Raw genomic sequence first — 20,772 nt, 5'->3', positions numbered from 1 at the left:
TGCACCACGTGGACCCTGCATTAGTGCCTCTCAGTAGCATGATCTCTTGCAGCCTCTCTCCCTATTATGCTGTGGGGTTCTTTAGGAAAGGAGTCCTCACCCTCCTTGTGTTTGGGGCACTTTGTGCATTGTCTTATTCATTTTTATCCATGCAACATACGAGGTGTATTTCGTATTTTGCAGGTGAATAAACTGAGGCTTGGAGAGCTTAAATCAACTCTGAAGTTATGCGGCCTGCAGCTTACGGCAGGATTTGGACCCAGGGTTATCTACTCCCAAGCTCAATGGGTAGTGATGCATTTCCATGAGTTTTTGCCAAATGAATACACAAATTCTCAGTTAACTTGATATTCATGGGAATGTGGGAGTCACTGTCTGTTTGGAGAACTGTAGCTCCTGCTGCAGATGGGCAGCTCTCTGGAGCCCTGTGCTGTACCATGAGGAGCAGCCATAGGCCAGGCTGTGCAGAGCCTTGTCTCCATCTAAGGAGTGGGTGCTTTGATTTGTAAGCAGTGGCAAGGCACGGATGGTCACTAAAAGCAACGCACTAGAATGGAGAGGTGTTTGTCTTCGGAAATAGCACTGCTGGGAAGGTAGGTTAAAGAATGTTAGAGCTGAGCTCAGGAAGCCACAGAAGAGGCTGCAGTCAGGACACGTGGTGAGAGGGCAAAGCGAAGGAGCTTCAGGAGGGGTGCACTCCATGTCTGAGGTGGGGTTGAGAGGATTGAGAACGTTTGGGAGGTAGTTGAATCCTGAAAGTGAGGAAAGGATGGTGGTGGTGATGGTGGCTGTGGAAGAGTAGCTCTCGTTTATTTAGGACTGACTGGGTCAGGCATGTCACCTGGGTGCCCTCGTGTCATCCTTGGACCACCCTGCAGTGCTTGCACAGTGAGGAGGCTGAGTGGGAGGTCTTTCCCTTCTCAGTTAAGATACCCGTAGGGAGAGGCCAGCGGCACCAGACAGGCCCCTTGTGGATGTCTCAGCAGGTGCTGAAGGACAGGGAGGTGCAGGCTGTTGAGGGAGAGGCGAGGCTGGGCTGTGGGTTGCATGTGTGTTACGGTGAGGACACAAACCCCTTTGTGAGGACACTGAGACTTGAGCCTCGGGCTGGGGGGCCGTGGACAACAGCACCTCGCATCCCAGTGGGAGCTCTGCACTTGCAGCTGACTGCACACCCAGGGCCTGTCACAGCCACCCAACAAACATACTGAGCGAGGACTGGATGGAAAATGAAATGCTATTTCTTTCTTTAGGGTTCTTTGCATACTTGCACAGTCATTTAAAATCCTAAAGAAGTAATTGTTCACTCTTGGTAGGAGCTATACAGGTGTTCATTACAATATTCTTTTAACTTTACATATGAAATTGTTAGTAATAAAAAAGTTGGATTAAAAAAAGTGGCATTAATCATAGTCCTGTTTACAAACTACACAGGATTTATGCCTCATTACCATTCCCCACCCTAAATTATCATGCTTCACACTAAGAGAAAAAAAGTCTAAAGGAAATACTTTGTTATCTCAATCTGCTAAGTAAAATGTTTTTAACTTAGTACATTTGTTAAATAATTTTTCAGAGAGCTGCTTACTTGGGCACACATAATAGAGGCAAACTTGGTACTTACCCTAATATGAATTAATGTAAGGTTTCATTATCTTTTACCTGTTGGCAGTGATAGAACTATCATTTTTCATCTCACATTTTTGCTATTTAAAGCACTCATAGGCCAGGTGTGGTGGCTCACACCTGTTATCCCAGCACTTTGGGAGGCCAAGGCGGGCAGATCACCTGAGGTCAGGAGTTCCAGACCAGCCTGGCCAACATGGTGAAACCCTGGCTCTACTAAAAATACAAAAATTAGCTGGGCATGGTGGCGCGTGTCTGTAATCCCAGCTACTGGGGAGGCTGAGGCAGGAGAATTGCTTGAACCCAGGAGGCAGAGATTGCAGTGAGCCGAGATCGTGCCACTGCACAACTCCGTCTCAAAAAACAAACAAAAAAATGTGTAAAGCACTTGTAGAACTTGATTATGTTAGTTGGAGACCAAATTGTTACTAACTGCATTACTTAATATAGCCTAGTATTTTAAGTTAATTCTACTTATGTAACAAGGGTACCATGACAAAACAAAAAGTTGTAAACTGCCTCTCATGTAATTTTGATGATTTTGTTTCCACTCAGATTTATGAAACTTGGAGACATCTTTTCAAGGTACACAGAGCACAGCCAGTTTAAAGGTGCTACATAAAACATTGTGGAAGGCAAAATCTATAGAACTGACAAGCATCTCAGGTAGATAGTTAGCTGCTGTTTGGAATTTCTAAAACTTTGTTATATTCACTCTTTTAAGAGCATTTATCAAAACAATCTCTAAAATGGTAATTGTAAGCTCTATTTTCCTTGTCTTTGAAAGTAAGTGCTGTGTCCTGATGGAAGGCTCTGAGCCGGCTGACCTCTTGAGTTCTGATCCGAACTGATGTCTTGGGATTCACTTTGTGCTCTAATCCTCACACACTTAGAGGGTACCATAGACATGAAAATAGTTTGGGTTATATTCCAGTACCATGCGTGCCAAAGAACATAAACGTGAGTGAATATTTTTATGGATGTTTTGCAACCATGTGAAAAGTCCAACTTTTATTGCAGTCAATTGGCTGTGTCATTCTTCATACTCAGATTTAGAACATCATCAGTATCTGTGGATAACCCTTCTTGGATGTGCTGTGAAATAAGTGCAGAGACACCCCCCCACCCCCCCTCCCCCCCCGGGACAAGGTGAAAGCACCACGCATCACAGCATGCTACATACATATCCAGAGGGTATTTGAGCTTCCCTATGCTACTTTGCTTCTATAAAGCCAAATAAATAAAACATATGCATATGTAATATGCATATTTTTAGGTTAAGTGAGATCTCTTTGTCACCTAATACATGGCCCAACTTTTCTGGCAGTCCTCCTAAGTAAGGACTGTGGTACTTCTGCCTTGGTCCACTGAGGAGCAGGCATTAGGGAAGCATATTCAGATAGCCCAGTATTTGGAAAATACTAAAGAAAAGCTGTCCTCTCTTTCACAGACCTCCTGTCTGTCATTCCAAGGGATGCACATACATGCTAAGGATTAAACACATCTGGAATATCCGTTTCTGTTCAGCTAAAAAGACCTAATTTTTTTAAATAGGTTTTTTAAAAAAATTAATGGACACCCTAATTTGGGGCTCGTTGATGTCTTTCTCAGGCAGTGTTCTATATTGTAATTATAAAGGTGGTGACTCAGTTTTCTAGTTTTATGTCTGCCTCTTTCAGAGCAGGCAAAAGTTGCATTTGTTCCAAATAACAGATCTGAGCTGAAAGGCAATGACTGGACTTTCTTCATATAACTAGAACCCTTCCCATTATTAAACGTTGTTAGAGGCTGCGTGTGCAGTGGCTCACGTCTATAATCACAACGCTTTAGGAGGCCAAGACAGAAGGATCGCTTGAGACCAGGCTGGGTGATGTAGGGAGTCCCTGCCTCTACAAAAAACAAAAAAATTAGCTGGGTGTGTTGTCATGCGCCTGTAGTCCCAGCTATTCAGGAAGCTGAGGCAGGTGGATCACTTGAGCCCAGGAGGTGGAGGCTGCAGTGAGCTGTGATAATGCCACTGCACTCCAGCCTGGGCAACAGAGTGAGACCCAGTCTCAAAAAAAAAAAAAAAACCACAAAAATGTTATAAAGGTACCTTGACATGCTAGGGAGAAAATATCTTGTTCTTCCTATTAAAATGAAAATGAAAATAGTAGCAAGTAACAACCTTAACGCTACTTTGTATTATACAGTCGGGCATCCCAGCTGCTTCAGCACATGGATGTGCAGCCTGCCTGCATAGTAGGAAAGCTGGGCCTTCCCGGCAGGCCTCCTGCGTTAATGTGTTTGTTGTTGTCCCCTTTATCCTAGGAACCCTCACCCAGAATGAAATGATATTTAAGCGGCTGCACCTGGGTACCGTGTCCTATGGCGCCGACACGATGGACGAGATCCAGAGCCATGTCAGGGACTCCTACTCACAGGTAAGTGGGTTCCTCCTGCACGGGGTCTGCTTCCACACACATCCCGCGCCATGAGTCCAGCCAAGCCTCGTGTGTTCCCATCTGTAGATTAGCACACTTCTCGGTGGTCTTAACATCCTGCTACTTCAGTCTTCCTTTCGAATATACGAATCAGGAAATCGTCTTTGATGAGTGTTTGTACATGAGTGAAATTGTAGAAGGCATAATGTGCTTAAGTCATTTATTCATACTACATTTTACTAGTGAGTTATTTGTAAAACATTATTCAGTAAACATTGTATTTGAAGAATATTCAGTAGGATACTACATCAATATGTTTTCTAACAGTCCTGTTTTTCTCTATAATAAAATGTTTTCATATTTTTAAAGGTAAATTCTTTTTTTGCCTTTTCGGTGGACAAAAGTAGACACCATAGTGTTAGGAACCTCATATCTGTCACTCACCTTCCTGTCATCAGTGCCCGGGTGGTGATGTTTCATCTGTAGGTGTTCTTCATTATTGTATTATGACATGCAGCTCAAATATCACATTCTTTCATCTGTAAATATTTATTATGTGCCCCTAATTGATAAGGACTCTGCCTTTCGTTGGGGCCGAAGCTCTCTGAAGTTCTGAGAACAGGAATTAGAGGTTGAGTATCCCTTATTCAAAATGCTTAGGACCAGAAATGTGTTGGATTCTGGATTTTTTTCAGATTTGGAATATTTGCATTATCCTTACTGGTTGAACACCTGTAATCCCTTATCTGAACATCCCTTTGAGCATCAATGGCATTCAAAAAGCTTCGAGTTTTAGAACATTTCCAATTTTAGATTTTTGGATCAGGGATACTCAACCTGTATTTGCTTTTAAAACCGGATTTAGCCTAGAGGTTGTACCACTTGCCGGAGATTTTACAGCAGTGGGTTGTGTACAGAGTCTGTCCATGGCCCCAAGTCATCCTAACAGCCTCATTCCCGCAAGTAGGCACCTCAGAGCCACCACACTGAGCACATCCCTGGCCCTGAGAAGTGTTTCCTTGTCATTCGTTTGCATTTTTTTGTGCCTGTCATAATTTGAAGTCACTGATTCAGTGTCATCAAACCTGGAGATCTGAGAGAATCAATTTAAGAGACTAGCAGACAAGGCTGCAGTGTGCGTCACAAATTTACACTTTCTGAGGCCCTTTTTCTGCCTGTTGATTTATTCTGAATATAGTAATCCACATAATAATGAGCTAAGGCCTATCAGGTTCAAAAGTGTACACAGCCCACCCTGGGGAGTGACAGTTCCCAGCGCTGCATGGCAATGCTGCCCAGATTTGCAGAGGCCACCTGGCGATGTCAGCTGTGGAGTCTAGGAGACTTTTTGTATTTACAGTGATTTGTTTCAAACTTGATTTTCGCAGAGACTAGACTAAATGACACTTTCCCATTGCTGCATTTCTACTGTTGACAACTCCAGAGTAGTATTCCGTGGTCAGCATTGTATTCAGTTTTTTGAAAACCTTCTCTTTCTTGTATACTTGCTACCAGTCTGGCATAAGCTTTACTGTCGGCATGCTGTCAAATAGAAGAAGTCTCATATGTGTATATATTTAGCATATGGAATGTTTATCCACACACATAAGCAAACAAACATATGTACACAGCCAAACACCTTACTATTTTGGATGTAATTCATTTAGATATGGAATGTTTGTAACCCAGGATATTTATTAATAGAAGAAAAATCTTAAAAGGAGAAGGAATACACAGATCTCCCAGGGATCTGTGTCTGTGTTGAAATAGTACCAGATGAGATCTGCTTTTTAAAAAAAAAATTATCTATGAATGTAATTTTAATAGCTTCAAATAAGTTACTAGGAAAAAATTAAAAGCAGAAAAGATGAAGCATCATTATATAAACACAGTAAATATTTATTGTGCTTCCATCTAAGAGGACTTTTAAAATCACTTTTGCTGGAAGCTTCTGTTAGTTGAACAGACAGTACTTCTTATGTGAAATTGATCTGATTCTCTATTGGTATTCTGTTTTATTACTAAGATGACAGGAGTCTAGTAGGTCCACTGCCGTGCAACACAAATCTTTTATAACCTGATTATATTTCCCCACTGGAGGCATTTGGTGATAGAGGGCGTAATCTTTCATGGAATTTGTGTGAAATTAAATTGTACAAGCATCAATCAACATCACGTGGTTTGGAAGGAGGGAGCCAGCTGAGTTTGCTGTCGCGCAGCAGCGTGAGCAGGCGCAGATGGGCTGGGTCCTCACCGAAAGGCAGCACCAGCTGAGGAGAAGGTTAAACCCTTCATTAGACAGCACTGTAATTTGATGGGCAGGAGATTCACAGTTCATTGGATCTGTTCACCCAGTCCAAGCGTGAGAGCCTTGGTTTCTAAGGAGGATTGTCATGAGTTACTCCGAAGTTAACTGAAGAAACATTTGACGCCCTGTTGGGGTCGTGGGGAGTGTCCTCTGACACCCTCCGCCACGTAGGAGGTGAATAATAAAAAGTTACTGCTTCTGTGGTGCATATGAAATCTCTTAAACATGGCTGAGCCTGAGGAGAGCCAGGCACACACATAAGCCCTGAATGGGGACTTGCTTTAAGAGAGCAGGATTCTGAGATATGACACGGGGTCGTTTTTCCTCTGAATGCAACTTAGAATTGTATTTGGTTGTTATTATCCACAAAACTAGACTGTCTAAACTCAGAGACTACTGAAAGCAGGATTAACTTATGGTATTAAGGGAAGATTCTTAAAGATTTTGTCCTGCTTTTAGCTTTGTACAACATTATTTAAAGAAAGCTGAAAGCAGTTGTGAGTATACCATTTCATTTTGTTCTTTAACTGACTCTGCTTTTAGAAGTCATGAATAAATAGGAGTTAAGGACATAGCAAATTAGTACCATTGTTGAAGTGAATACAGTAAAAATAAATTGTCAGATTTTTAAGTAGTATAGTGAATATTTTGGTGTATTTGACAACCTGGATATATTGAAGTGCTTCATAGTACTAGGCTTAAAAAATAACTCATTAATCAGTGCTTTCTAGGAGATAATCAGAATCAACTTATTTCTAGCTACTTTGCTACTTATTTCTACTACTTATTTCTAGCTACTTTGCTTGTAAAAATCATATATGTTAATAATTCCATGTTAACTAGATAGTTCTCTTTGCTCTATTTTTAATTATGTGACGTTTCATATTCTAAAGATGCAGTCTCAAGCTGGTGGAAACAATACTGCTTCAACTCCACCAAGAAAAGCCCAGTCTTCAGCTCCCAAAGTTAGGAAAAGTGTCAGTAGTCGAATCCATGAAGCCGTGAAAGCCATCGTGCTGTGTCACAATGTGACCCCTGTGTATGAGTCTCGGGCCGGCGTTACTGGGGAGACTGAGTTCGCAGAGGCTGACCAAGACTTCAGTGATGAGAATCGCACCTACCAGGCTTCCAGCCCCGATGAGGTCAGTCAAAGCACAAAACCGTGGGAGCTTGTGCGTTCCATTTGGACTCCAGAGTCATGAGGATTCATTCTTCCTGGGGTGGGGAATATAGAGGAACAGTTTACCGTAGCTTTAATGTATGTTTTAGCTGTATGTGGAAAACTGCCCAACTCATTCCAGCATGTAGCCTCTAACGTAGCCTGGGCCTTGCACATGCAAATGTGCAGCTGCCACATCTCGGCACATCCCAGAACACCCAGGACTGGTCAGCAGATGCAGACGTGCGGCCGTCATGTGTCGGCACAAACCAGAACACCCAGGGCTGGTCAGCAGATGTGGACGTGCGGCTGTCATGTCTCAGCACATCCCAGAATACCCAGGGCTGGTCACATGAGAAATACCAGCGAAGTTTACTGATTCCATAAACTAATTTGTGTCAAAGCTGCATTTTATAAAATTGTTGAAGTTTGGTGCTGTTATTATGGCTACGGATTCCATGTCCAAATTGAATCATCAGGTTTCCATATTAAATTTCCACATATTTTGCCAGATTTTCAATACAGGGCATTTATTTCAAAAGAAAATCGGAATGTAAATAATTTCCAAAACCTACAGAAATGGTAAGATCTTAAACATGGTAAATTAGTTATTTCTAACTTTACATCACTCTTTGATTTTTAGATTGGTAAAATTCATTATTAAATTTGTTTAATTAATGTCTTAGTATATTTTATATACAGTTTTATATACACTTTGTCCTTTCAAGGTTCTTGAGGTAGTTCCGTAAAGTAATCAAGCCAACCACGGAAGCACTATAAACAAACTAGTGTCTTCCGATACTTTGTAAAACTGTCATATACATAAATAATTGGTGGGGGCAGGGCGTACTTTCAGTGAAAATAAAAAGAAAAAATCGGATCTAATGTTTTAAAGAGAGGAGTCTGGTGGTTCTGGTTGACGAGTTTATTACAAAAGAGCGCCATCGTCCCCCTCCATAATGGAATAGAATGTCAGCCGAGAGACAAGACGCAACTTCACACCAACCAGGATAACAAGAATCAAAAAGACAGACCATAGCAAGGGCTGAGAGGATGCAGAGGAATTGGAACCTGCATGCACTGTGGGTCAGATTGGAACAGGGTGCAGCCACTCTAGAGAACAGTCTGAGCGTTCCTGAAACAATTAAACATGGAATTACCATATGCCCCGCCCGAGAGACATGAGAAGAAAGACCCGTATGTTAACGTTCACAGCAGTGTTAGAGCCGGGAAGTGGAGGCAGCCCAAATGTCTATCAGCTATCAAACAAGAAATAAAATGTGTTCTGTTCGCAAACATGGAGCATCATCCAGTCACAAATGGCAGGAAGGAGCCACGTCTGTGATGGCGTCGAAGCACCTTTGAAACCTGTTGCTCAGTGAAAGGCGACCTTTCACTGACGTGCAGAAGGCAACCTGCATGCCTGTGTGATTCCATTGCCATAACACGTCCAGAGCAGACAGACCCATGGAGACAGAGAGCAGAGCAGCAGGTACCAGGGTCTGAGGAGTGATCCCCAGTAGGTAAAAGGTCAGGGGTGGTGGAGTGATCCCCAGCAGGTAGAAGGTCAGGGGTGGAGTGAACCCCAGCAGGTAGAAGGTCAGGGGTGGAGTGAACCCCAGCAGGTAGAAGGTCAGGGGCTGAGGAGTGATCCCCAGCAGGTAGAAGGTCAGGGGTGGAGTGAACCCCGGCAGGTAGAAGGTCAGGGGCTGAGGAGTGAACCCCGGCAGGTAGAAGGTCAGGGGCTGAGGAGTGAACCCCGGCAGGTAGAAGGTCAGGGGTGGAGTGAACCCCGGCAGGTAGAAGGTCAGGGGCTGAGGAGTGAACCCCGGCAGGTAGAAGGTCAGGGGCTGAGGAGTGAACCCCGGCAGGTAGAAGGTCAGGGGCTGAGGAGTGATCCCCAGCAGGTAGAAGGTCAGGGGTAGAGTGAACCCCAGCAGGTAGAAGGTCAGGGGCTGAGGAGTGAACCCCGGCAGGTAGAAGGTCAGGGGCTGAGGAGTGATCCCCAGCAGGTAGAAGGTCAGGGGTGGAGTGAACCCCAGCAGGTAGAAGGTCAGGGGTGGAGTGAACCCCAGCAGGTAGAAGGTCAGGGGTGGAGTGAACTCTGGCAGGTAGAAGGTCAGGGGTGGAGGAGTGATCCCCAGCAGGTAGAAGGTCAGGGGTGGAGTGAACCCCGGCAGGTAGAAGGTCAGGGGTCTTGGAGTGATCTCCAGCAGGTGGAAGGTCAGGGGTGGAGGAGTGATCCCCGGCAGGTAGAAGGTCAGGGGTGGAGGAGTGATCCCCGGCAGGTAGAAGGTCAGGGGCTGAGGAGTGAGCGCCAGCAGGTAGAAGGTTTCTCTTAGGGGGATGAAAATGTTTTGAAATAGATTATCGTGTTGGTTACACAACTCTGTGAATATGCTAAAATCAATTCAATTGTACATTTTAAATGGGTGAATAGTGTCTCCATAAAGCTATTTAAACAAAAGAAGATGCAAAGTGAGTGTAGGTTCCATGACTATTGAATGAGTAGAAAATTAAGATTCTTCACAAAGACAAAGCAAATTCATAGGTTAAAAAACTAAAATCTTAGAAAGTGTTAGGAATACTGATTCAATTTCTGAAAGTATGGATATGAAAGCTGCTCAATTCTAATTCCACAGACAGTGGAAATATGAGCCTAAAACCCCACTGTTGCTGATCAGCATGTGGGCCAGACAGACAGGGAGGCATGTGGAGAAGAGGCAGGAGGAAGGGTGGAGAGGCGTGAGAGAGCCTCTTTCTCTGGTGATAATACATCTTGCAGCAGAGACTCAAGTCCTTGCCGTGGAAGGGTGAGAATAGGGACAGACCGTAGCCGCCATGAGGAAGCGGAGCTGGCGTGTGTACGCCTGATCACGCACAGCACGGGGCTTGCAGCGCTGGGAAGGGCATCACCATTTTGCTGATTAAAATTAAGTCAGAATATACAACTATGAGTTCAGAATGTTTGGAAAATTGCCTTATGAGTAATAACTAGTACAGATTTGTAGCCTAAAGAAGACAGAATAAATAAATGTGTGTTGATAATTGAGGAGGAGCTATGCTAGCTGCAGAGCTGACCAAGGGTGGCAAGCGACTTTTGCTTTAAAATTGCCTAAAAGCAGGAGTCTCTTGTCTAGGCTTCTAGAAGCAGAAGAATTCTACCACTTTATGGCTCAGGAACAACCAGTAATGTCATTTATTTTTTTTTCCTTGAGAGTTGGCTGTGACCGTGTCCTGACGAGGCACAAACTTGCAGGATCATGGGACTAGATCTCGTGTCCTGAAGGTACTTCTCATGTCTGTGTGCAGATGTGGGAACCACTTTCCTGGGGAAGGAAAGATGTACACAGAAGCATGTGGTTTTTAAACTTGTCTGTACATCAGGTAGACTTCTAGAGTTTTTTTTTTTTTCCTTTTTTAAAATACTTATCTTTTTATATATGCACGCTAGCACCCCCATTACAGAAATGCTGGGCTGGGGCCAGGCGTAGTGGGTCATGCCTGTCATCCCAGCACTTTGGGAGGCCGAGCTGAGTGGATCACCTGAGGTCGGGAGTTTGAGGCCAGCCTGGCCAACATGGCGAAACCCCGTCTCTACCAAAAATACAAAAAATTAGCGGGTGTGGTGGCAGGCTCCTGTAATCCCAGCTACTTGGAAGGCTGAGACAGGAGAATTGCGTGAACCCAAGAGGTGGAGGTTGCAGTGAGCCAAGATCACGCCACTGCACTCCAGCCTGGGCGACAGAACAAGACTCAGTCTCAAAAAAAAGAAAAGATATGCTGGGCTGGGGCTGGACATTTCTCCATTTTGAAAATCTAAAAGGTTACACCCCACAATTGAGAACCATTGCATTTTATATATCTTTCCTTTTGATTTACTTTTAGGACTTGAGACGAATGCTGAAGTTTGATAAACGGGTGAATGTGAGGATGTGAGGCCCTCCTCCACCAATGTTTTAAGTTTTCTGTACACTTTTCGTGGTGGTGACTCTCAATGGGCTCAGCTGAGGTTGTCCAGGGACAGATATAAACATCCACTGATATGGTGACCTCAGGAAGAAGAAAGCCTAAATGCGCTAGCAGATTTATGGTATTTGGAAAGTATAAGCTGCAGCTAGACTTCAAGGAAAACAAGCTTACTTATTTAAAGCCCTAGTGGCATAGGCATTTTTCTTTTTGTTGTTTAGTCAAGATACTAACTTACTCTAACCAAAATATACTAATTTAGCAATTATGACACGTCATTAGCCATGTAAGAACCTAAAGGATGGTGAAAAAGTAGCCAAAACGATGAAAGTGGTTTTTTTAAACATGAGAAGTTGAGAACATGGATCACTCATCTCCCCACAGACTCTGCGGATCACAGGTTGGATTTCCGTCTTTCTTCATACTCCGTCGCCTTCCTGTCTCCAGATAAGTGTCAGTGACGCCATTGTGATGGCACCGCCCTTCGTCGCAGCCAGTACACATTCCTTTCTGTCACCACGCGGTCACCATCACCGGAGCTTCTGTGTTTCATTGAGCCTTTCGTGAGAATCTCTGTCCCTGGTGTGGCCGGGCACACTTGCACGCAGCCATGCAGCCTTCCCTCGTGGCAGGCTTTTGCTGTCAAACTCGTAATGCCTTCTGTTCCCGAGACCTCTCTGAGTTAACTCCATGTGCCTGCTGCCTTCCCTCCAGTGATTCCCATGCACAGCGTTGAGACCGGTGTGCTCACGTGCCTTCGCGGAGGTGCCTTCGCCGAGGTGCTGGTCTTGGCTTCCCTGCTTGGGTTCGACCAGTGCCCCATCCAAATGCTCTTCCGGCCACATCAGTAATTCGTGATGGTGGGTACGTGTGGATTGGGTGGTGCCTTCTGTAGACTGGCATAAAGGGATCATTTACTTTTTCCTAAATGCAGTTACATTACTGTTTGAAATTTCTGTAGTCACTCTGTTACTTTTATAATTATTCAGAGCATTTTGTTCAGCAAGGCTGCGCCGAGCTTGTGTGAAGCTGCGTCCTGGCACTCGCTCGTTTGCTCCTTCTGTGCTCTTCCCTAGCCTGACATCCCTTGGCTGCCCTCACCCCAGGCCGGGGGTCCCCAGCTGCCCATTGGCTCGCGGGACTCCCGTGTGTCTTCTGGGTAGGCATCCCTCTCCGTATTATTGCAGGTTCTGAGTGGCAGGCTTTATCTTCCTTACGCCACATCTGCCTTCTTTTCAGGGACTCACGAGCGTCGCCTGCTGAACGAACCTTGGCTGTGTGGGAAGATGGTGCAGGGAGCTACTGGTCAAGTGGGAGGAGGGGAGTAAAATACATCTGTAGGAATATTGGTCCTTAAAACCGTATTATTGGAAGTTTAAGTAGGAGCTAGTTTCTTATAGTTTAACAAGGCCGTGTCCCAAAGTTTAGATGGTATTTGCCTTTTTGGTACAATGTGAAATTATGATGAAGAACTTAAGTTCCTTCTTGTGAATCACATTGTCACTTCCGTCTTTTCAGAAAGTAATTGGCAAAGTCTGTGAAAATTGGGATCAGTTGAAGTATTAGATTTCAGAAAAGCCCCAGAATACAATGTCATCATCGTATAGAGTTTTTCAACTTTGAGGAAATGTGGAAACCCGAGCTCCACTCTTCCTGTTCCCTGTCAGCGTGCCATTGCCTACACCATTCTGTCAGTGGGCACGATTGTTAAGCTTCCTTTAGTCATCAGCCCTGTTACAGTTCATAGATTGTGTTGACTGATAGATACATAAAAATCTCTGTAGCTAAACTCAGAGCCACTTTTGGAATTGGGGTGTATGTGTCCCAGATCTATTTATTTAGTAAAAGAGAATCTGAGCGAAGAGGCATAGTTCCACAATCATAAGCAAATATGGGCATTTAGACCAACAGGAAGATGAGTTGAGACTTGTAGGATTTATCAGTTGCTGTCTTCTTAGCATTCTCGTGTGGGCTGTGAGACCAACACAGGTCATGAGCACTCTGTAAGAGGAAGCAAGCCCCCATATTCCTGTCAAGAAAGGGTTGAACACATTGTTTTTTCTGTTATGGCATTCTGGAAATTCTCAAAAATGCCATGTGATTATGTATTGAAAAAGAAGTATTTTCCTGCCATAAGTATGAGAAACCTAGACTAGAGATTTTTCCCAACGAAAATTGTATTTGAAGTTTTAAAAATACTGTATTACATATTTAGCATATTACCTTATTCCACATTTTTTATTCAAAGTATCTGGGATTTTTTATTTTTAAGTTTTAATATAAGTCATGACACTTTTTGAATCTTAAATTGGGAATTCACAATAGAGATTTCATTGACTCCAAGATTATTAAGAATTTAGAGAAATTATAGACATTGCTAACCTTACAGTTAAATTTTTTTACTTGTCTAAAATATCTTTCTACTTGGGAAATCGGACAATGATAAAAAATAGCAGAACATTACATAACCTTTTAAAAATCCCTAAAACATATTTTAAATCTGAAAATGAAAACAATAGACTTCATCATAATTTTTAAAGAGCTCTATTGATGCAGTGTTTGCAAGTCTCTAAAGCCTCAGGAAAATCATCTAAATGGTTCATTATTTAGCTTATTGAACTTTGCTGCATTTAGGTTGACGGATGATAGTAGTGTTTCCCGATCACCAAAGTACCATTTTAAAAGCATTTTTTATCAAATAAAGTGCTTAGAATATTGCACCCTGGAGCTTTATTTAGGGAAATGGTTCAATTGATGTTTTCTATTTAACCTCAGCTCTGACCTATCACAACATCTATGGTTAATAAGCAACATTATCATTTGAGAGACTTAACTAGTTTCATCCACTGTGCACCCACACCATCCTCTTAAAACCCTGTTTGTGGCGCTGTGTCATCTCGGTCTTTAGGAAGGATGCAGTTTAGTAAGTAGAGTGCCCTAGTTTTAGTCGCTGCTACACAGTTGCTATTCTTCAGGAAATAAGCAGTCTTTGATTTTCATTTTTCCTAAAGGAGAAACAATCTTTCACCTTACCTACACATGTGCATAGATGAATCTGTATTATACAAATAATTGAATTCTGAGGAATTAATTTTAAATCCTTAAAGGTCCTGTGAGTCATAAGCAATTAAACACTTGAAGTGTGATGTGTCTTGTGTGGTATGTTTGGTGATACGATACTTGAAGGTATAGATGTGATGGTGATGTCAAACTGTAAATAACTGATTTTGTATTCATAATGTGGAACCTACTTATGCCCCGGTCATTGTTTCTTATGATAAGTGATCAATATTTCATTTTCTCTAAGAGAGTAGAAAGTTCTGCTTGCTTATCACTTGGTCTCCGCAGGCTCAGCATAGCAGGCTCTAGCTGAGCAAACATTAAATGCTCTCTGGAAATTCCCTCACGGAATTAAAATTCAGCCCTGTTTAACTGTTCGGGCATATGTCCAGTGCAGTCGCAGAACACCAGCACCGAACTAGTGGCATGAGCCCTCAGAGAAGGACAGAAGCTTGGTGGGCAGAGCCTCTGAGTGCAGAGGGTGTCAGCTCAAGTGCTGAAGGCATGGGGTGGAAGGAACCTTGAAGACCACTGGCTTCTTTTGGTCCAAAAAGAGTGACTGTGATTCTTAATGACTGTTTATTCCTCTAGACTAGCTGTTTAGTAGTCTCATTCTTTTCCCCTCTGTGGCTGCGTTTTCTCATGTTGGTAAGTTCCTTATTTGAATATTATTTCAGAATGTAGCTGTCATTGCCTGACTCCAGTATTTATTTGCAAGAATCAGCTAGAATTAATGACAGAGCACAAGTGGGTTATTAATAGTATTGCTTTTGGGTTTACAGAAGTAGGCACTAATGCATGAGGCGTGCTGTATTTTTTAATTCATTTTATCGTGTGTGCCTATTGAAGCAAGACTAATTGTGGTGTTTTGTCAATATATTTGTGAGGAGCAAATCATTGTCAGTGACATAAAGCCTTCACTCTGTGACCTTCAGGACCAATAGAGAATAAATACTACGTAGCCTGTCTGTGAATATTGATTAGCAGCTTTTTCAGATGATCAAATTGCATCTTATGCTAATAATTCCATTAAAATATAAAGATGATTATAATAATCACAATCAAAAATGATGAAATCTCAGTCATTAAATTATGATGTATAAAGTGCATGGTAAGAAAATGTATATTTACAGTGTAGCGGGTAGCTGCCTATGTGAATTGCTAATATGGTAAAGGAAATTTCTCCCTAGCTTTTAAGAATAGTAGCACAGAAATTTCTGAATAATGGAATTATAGAGAATTATTAATGATAAAAATTGGCCCGTATCTTATATTCTCTCATATGATATTACTCCTGGCTATGCTACTCTTGGGTCCGTTTCCCAGAGTGGTTATTTAGCATGGCGAAGTGCAAGTGTGTAAACAAATTGCCTGTGGCAGAGATTACTTAACTGTGTCGCTAAGCAGCCTGTGCATGGGATTCAGCTCAGGTTCCCACTTACATATATTTTTTGCATTCACATCTTAGTTATTTTTTGCCTTTGAATTGTCAAGAATCACATTATTAGAAATTTCTAACAGCTCAGTATCAGAGAACTAGTCATTTGAAATGTACTAAGCCTTTACATTCTGGTCTTTCTGCATTTCAGAGAAAAATATCTTAGGGATTACTTCCTATCATAATGTCAGGCAGCAGTTAATTCCATATTAATATAGAAGCACACGAGGGGTACTTGATAAACTACTCTGCCAGTTTTTTATTAAATACGGGCACAATCACTTTGAAAGAGAAAATCAAGTGATGGCATCGGAAACACGATTATTAGAGAGCTCCTGACTGAATAAAGAAAAATCTAAATGATGAATGTCCGGTAGTACAGGTGGAGATTGCGTTCTGTCGTTGCCTGTACCATTCCTGATAGTATCCAAAGAAAACAGGGAAAAAGGTCCACTGCAACCTTCCACCCGTCGCCTGAATGTGAGGGCTGCAGCCACGTGTCACCTGCTGCTGTGGAGACAGATTCTGAGCCCCACACCTGAGAATTTCCATCCACCCCTCAGCAGCCTTCTTCCCATGTCTGTCCTGTTGGCAGCTAACACATTTAGTATACAGTCCGACCAAAGACCGCAAATAATGACCTCGAAGCTGTGGCAAAGAGGGCAGAGATCAAAGTGGTCTCCGTGGGAAACAGGGAGTAGCTCTTGCAGGGATCCACCTCCCAAATGTGGTCAGCAGTAGCAGTGACCTCAGGACAGCAGCCCCACCACAGCGCAGCCAACATGTCAGAGAGCTCCTGGTACCCTCACCAGATGCCATGTGCATCAAGAGAAAGAAATGAACATATGTTAACTTGGCATCAAACTAAAAACTCAGTAAGAAGAAGAACAATACCAAAGGAAAGTGGGAGGAAGAAAAAGTAAAGGAAAACATAAAAGTAATGATTGAGTAAGCAATAATTCAAAAGCTGATTCTTTGAAAGGTTAACTGAAATCGGAAGATTATTGGCAAAACATAGTAAATACAAAACAGTGAATGTAAACTAAGTTCACACGTATGAAATTATCCATATGTAAGAGTGTATAATAAACAAATAGGCTTAAATGTTTATAAGAGAATATGAAACACAGCTCAAATGCTTATGTTTTCAAAGACAGTAAAATAGCTGATTTCTGGAGAAATACAAATTTCAAAATTGACTCCATATCAATCTGAGTAGACGAGAAGAGAAATTTAGAAAAATCACCCAAAATGTCTTTTGACTGGTTTTATAGGTCAGTTATTTTGAGGCACAAATAAATCACATACTATAAGAACTTTCTTGAGCAAGAAAAAGTTCAGCAATGATGTCTAAAGACACAAAAAAGCAGAAGTTCTAAAAAAACTGAATTTCTAAAACAAGTTCTAAAAAATTTGAATTTTCTGAAATTGAATTTCAGAGTAAAACTTATTTTTTAAAAGACATTTATTAAGAAAATAAAGACAAATTAGGATTTCAACATGAATTTGAAAAAAAATAAGAAAAAAGAAAATGAAGACAAGCCACAGACTTGTAGGAAATGTTTGCAGAATACTTACCTGATAAGTGACTAGTATGCTGACTATATAAAGAATTCTCAAAACTCAGTAATGAGAAAACATCACCTGAATTTAAACATTGGCAAAAGATTTGAACAGCTGCATCACCAAAAGAGACATGAATATTGACTGTAAAATACCATAAAAGTAGTGATTTGTGGGGTCTAATATAGAAAAAATATTAAGATACGTGATGATAATAGCCAGAAGTCAAGAGGCGATTGATGTCATTGGGAGTAAATTACTGTAAGGTCCTTAGAGTACAGGTAAAGGTGCTGATTTACTTAGACTTTGATAAGTCCAGGATTATGCTGGCAACAGTGGGATGACAGTAAAAGAGCATGTACCTCTCCGGGGTGGTGGAAACGTGGTCATTGTGTGGTAGAATACACACAGGGCTCCTTGCAGAAATGGCTGATTCTAGAACTAAGGCAGGAAGTACCGAGACTGAGTCTGGAGCATCTGGTACTGCCAAAAAGTAAGGAATTGCTCAAAGCCAGCAAACAGACAGAAAAAGCTGCCTGCATGGCAGGGGGTGTGTCAGAGGGACATAGAAGCCAACTGGAAAACTCCCTGTGGTGAATGCTGGAACAGCATAAGCAGCAAAGTCAGTTGTACTGGATTATAGCCCAAATATGAAACAAATATGCATGAGTCCAAACTGACATGAATAAATAAATGAATGGGAGAGAAAGACAGATCCCCCATGCAGGAGGATTCCTGTGCAAAAGGATGGTGTATGTAGCTACTGAACCCGCAGGTTGGGGAGCATAATTCCTCCTCCTTTAGGTGTGGACTGTACACGATGACTTCCCCCCAAAGAGCATGGTGTGAAAAGGGGAAAGGAAGAGTAACTTGACGACCTCAGTCAGGTGAGTAGGGTCAGCATCAGCAGTGAAAAGCCGTATTGCTAGACACAGCCCCCACAGGGTGTGGTCAACAGCACCTCACCTTCATGGTCTTCCTCCCCAGCCCCACAGCCCCAGTCTACTCATGAGAAAATCATCAGACAAATCAAACTGAGCGATATTTACAAAATACCCAACCAGTACTTCTCAAAACTGTCGAGGTCATCAAAAACTAGGCAGGTTCGAGAAACTGTAGCAGCCAAAAGTAAACATGAAAACTAAATGTGACATCCTGGATGGGACCTGGGACAAGACAAGGACTTTAGGTAGGAATGAAGGACGTCCGAATCAAGTATGGATTTAAGCTTTTAAAAATGGAACCTGCTGCTTGCTCAGATTTTATTGACAACTTGAAGAAACACTATATATGCACCTTTCAGATAATTACCAAATAAAAGTTCAGGTATGTTTAAGTGCTTTGTCTTTTTTTGTGGTTATTTTACAACAGTGGTTTAGCCAGTTTCTTCTTTGTGGCATTTGGCCTTTAGTATTTATCTTGTAATTGTATGGAAGACACAGGGTCACTGCAGGATAGCACGACTTCAGATCCCACTGTAGATCACCCAGTAGTATTTCCTTTGCAGAACGAGGTGACCATCCAGGTGGTGTGGTCTTCCTTTAACTTGTGTCCTTGTGAAATTGGAAAAATGTTAAAAATGTTAGGGAAGAAAAGTGTGTTTCTGGGCACAGGGTCATCATGACCAGCTGTGTGGTATTCTGGTGAGTGCCAGCATCTCAGCCTCCCATTTCACTCACACCTGGTTGTGCCTTCACTGGAGGGTCTTGGATGTTCTGGAACCTGCAGTGGAAGGAAGCAAGGAAGGGCTTCTCCGCTTTGCTTTCAGGCAAGTTGGAGACCCATGTCAGACACTAAAAATAAAAGTTGAGGAACAAACATTTTAGCACTGTTAAATATTGTCTCTTGTTAAAGACATGTAAGCTGACTTTAAGAAGTGCTTCAATAAGAAAATAAAATGCCCTTGTATATGTAGAGTGTTTGAAATGTGAGTGAATAGAGAGGGAACAGTTAACAGTTTGGGAGGGGCCCCCACCTCTCCTGGCTAAGGTGAGTGAATAAGGAGGGAACAGTTAACAGTTTGGTGGGGGGGCCCTGCCTCTCCTGGCTAACGTGAGTGAATAAGGAGGGAACAGTTAACAGTTTGGTGGGGGGGCCCTGCCTCTCTTGGCTAACGTGAGTGAATAAGGAGGGAACAGTTAACAGTTTGATGGGGGGGCCCTGCCTCTCCTGGCTAACGTGAGTGAATAAGGAGGGAACATTAACAGTTTGAGGGGGGGGCCTCTGCCTCTCCTGGCTAACGTGAGTGAATAAGGAGGGAATAATGTGAGTGAATAGAGGCGACGCTGAACAGTTCCGTTGGGGTCCTTGCTTTGCTAGCTTGTGCTGTCCTCGTTGTTTCCTTCCCTACCTCTCCACTTAACAAGTCTTGTGGCTGGAATCACTGTCCTCAGTGTCTCTCCCACGTTGATAGCACAAAAAGATTTAAGGAAGCCGGCCTAAAGAATATCTGTACCATATTTCCATTTCATTTATTGCCAGAATTTAGTTTCGATTTCCTCGGGATTAAACTGATGGTAGAGGTGATGCATGTATGTGATTCTCCATGTAAATAAATCTAAAATGAAGTCCTGAAGCAAATATTGCCATGATTTCTGCATCTACAGAGCTTGGCTCACAGGAGTACTCTTTGATTTAATTAATTTATTATTAACGTATTTGCTTCTTTCAGGTGATTTGCATTTTATATGCAAATAAACGGTTGAGAGGCACACTAGTGACTTCAGGGAGAGAGCGACTCTCTGAACTCAGAGCCCAGATTGCTCTGCAGCAGGCGTGTGCTCACCAGGCTGTCCAGGGCTTGGAGAGTCCTGACACGGAGTGCCGAGAATGTGCCCCTTTATGGTTTTGCCCGTGTCTTCAGAATTCCACTCAGCTTTCCACTTTTAAATCATTTTAAACAGGAGATTTTTTTAGCTCTCGTTTATTCAAGAAATCAGTCGTTGTGCTTGTTCCTAAGTGTCCATCAGTGAGCACAGTGCACCTCCACCTGTGTGGGGAACTGAGGTTCTGGGAGGGAAGGAGCCCAGACCTGGGAGTGTTGGTGCCCGGAACGCAGCAGAGGCGCAGTGCGAGTGCGTCCTCTGCTGGAGGAAGCGGAGGGGCACACAGCAGTCTGATCAGGTGGTCAGCGGGGCCTTCTAGAGACCTGGGGCTGAGTCGAAGGTAAGACCGCCTGGTGGAGAGTGATGGGGAGGGCCTGGCTGCAGGCAGCCGGCACTCCACA

At 42.8% G+C, this 20,772-nt stretch overlaps 1 protein-coding gene across 4 annotated transcripts in view; it reads left to right on the top strand.

Moving 5' to 3' along the window:
- ATP9B (ATPase phospholipid transporting 9B (putative)) overlaps nt 1-20,772 on the top strand; it is a 302,366-nt gene that overhangs the window by 220,839 nt on the left and 60,755 nt on the right. For all 4 annotated transcript variants that reach the window (XM_003280182.4, XM_030810244.1, XM_030810246.1 and 1 more), the window contains 2 exons: nt 3,937-4,049; nt 7,251-7,499. In XM_003280182.4, the coding sequence (XP_003280230.2) occupies nt 3,937-4,049; nt 7,251-7,499 (362 nt within the window). The remainder of the gene's footprint in view (nt 1-3,936; nt 4,050-7,250; nt 7,500-20,772) is intronic.

Source organism: Nomascus leucogenys, chromosome 4 (assembly GCF_006542625.1).
Source record: "Nomascus leucogenys isolate Asia chromosome 4, Asia_NLE_v1, whole genome shotgun sequence".
Classification (NCBI taxonomy): domain Eukaryota; kingdom Metazoa; phylum Chordata; class Mammalia; order Primates; family Hylobatidae; genus Nomascus; species Nomascus leucogenys.
This window is presented reverse-complemented; position numbering and strand designations above follow the sequence as displayed.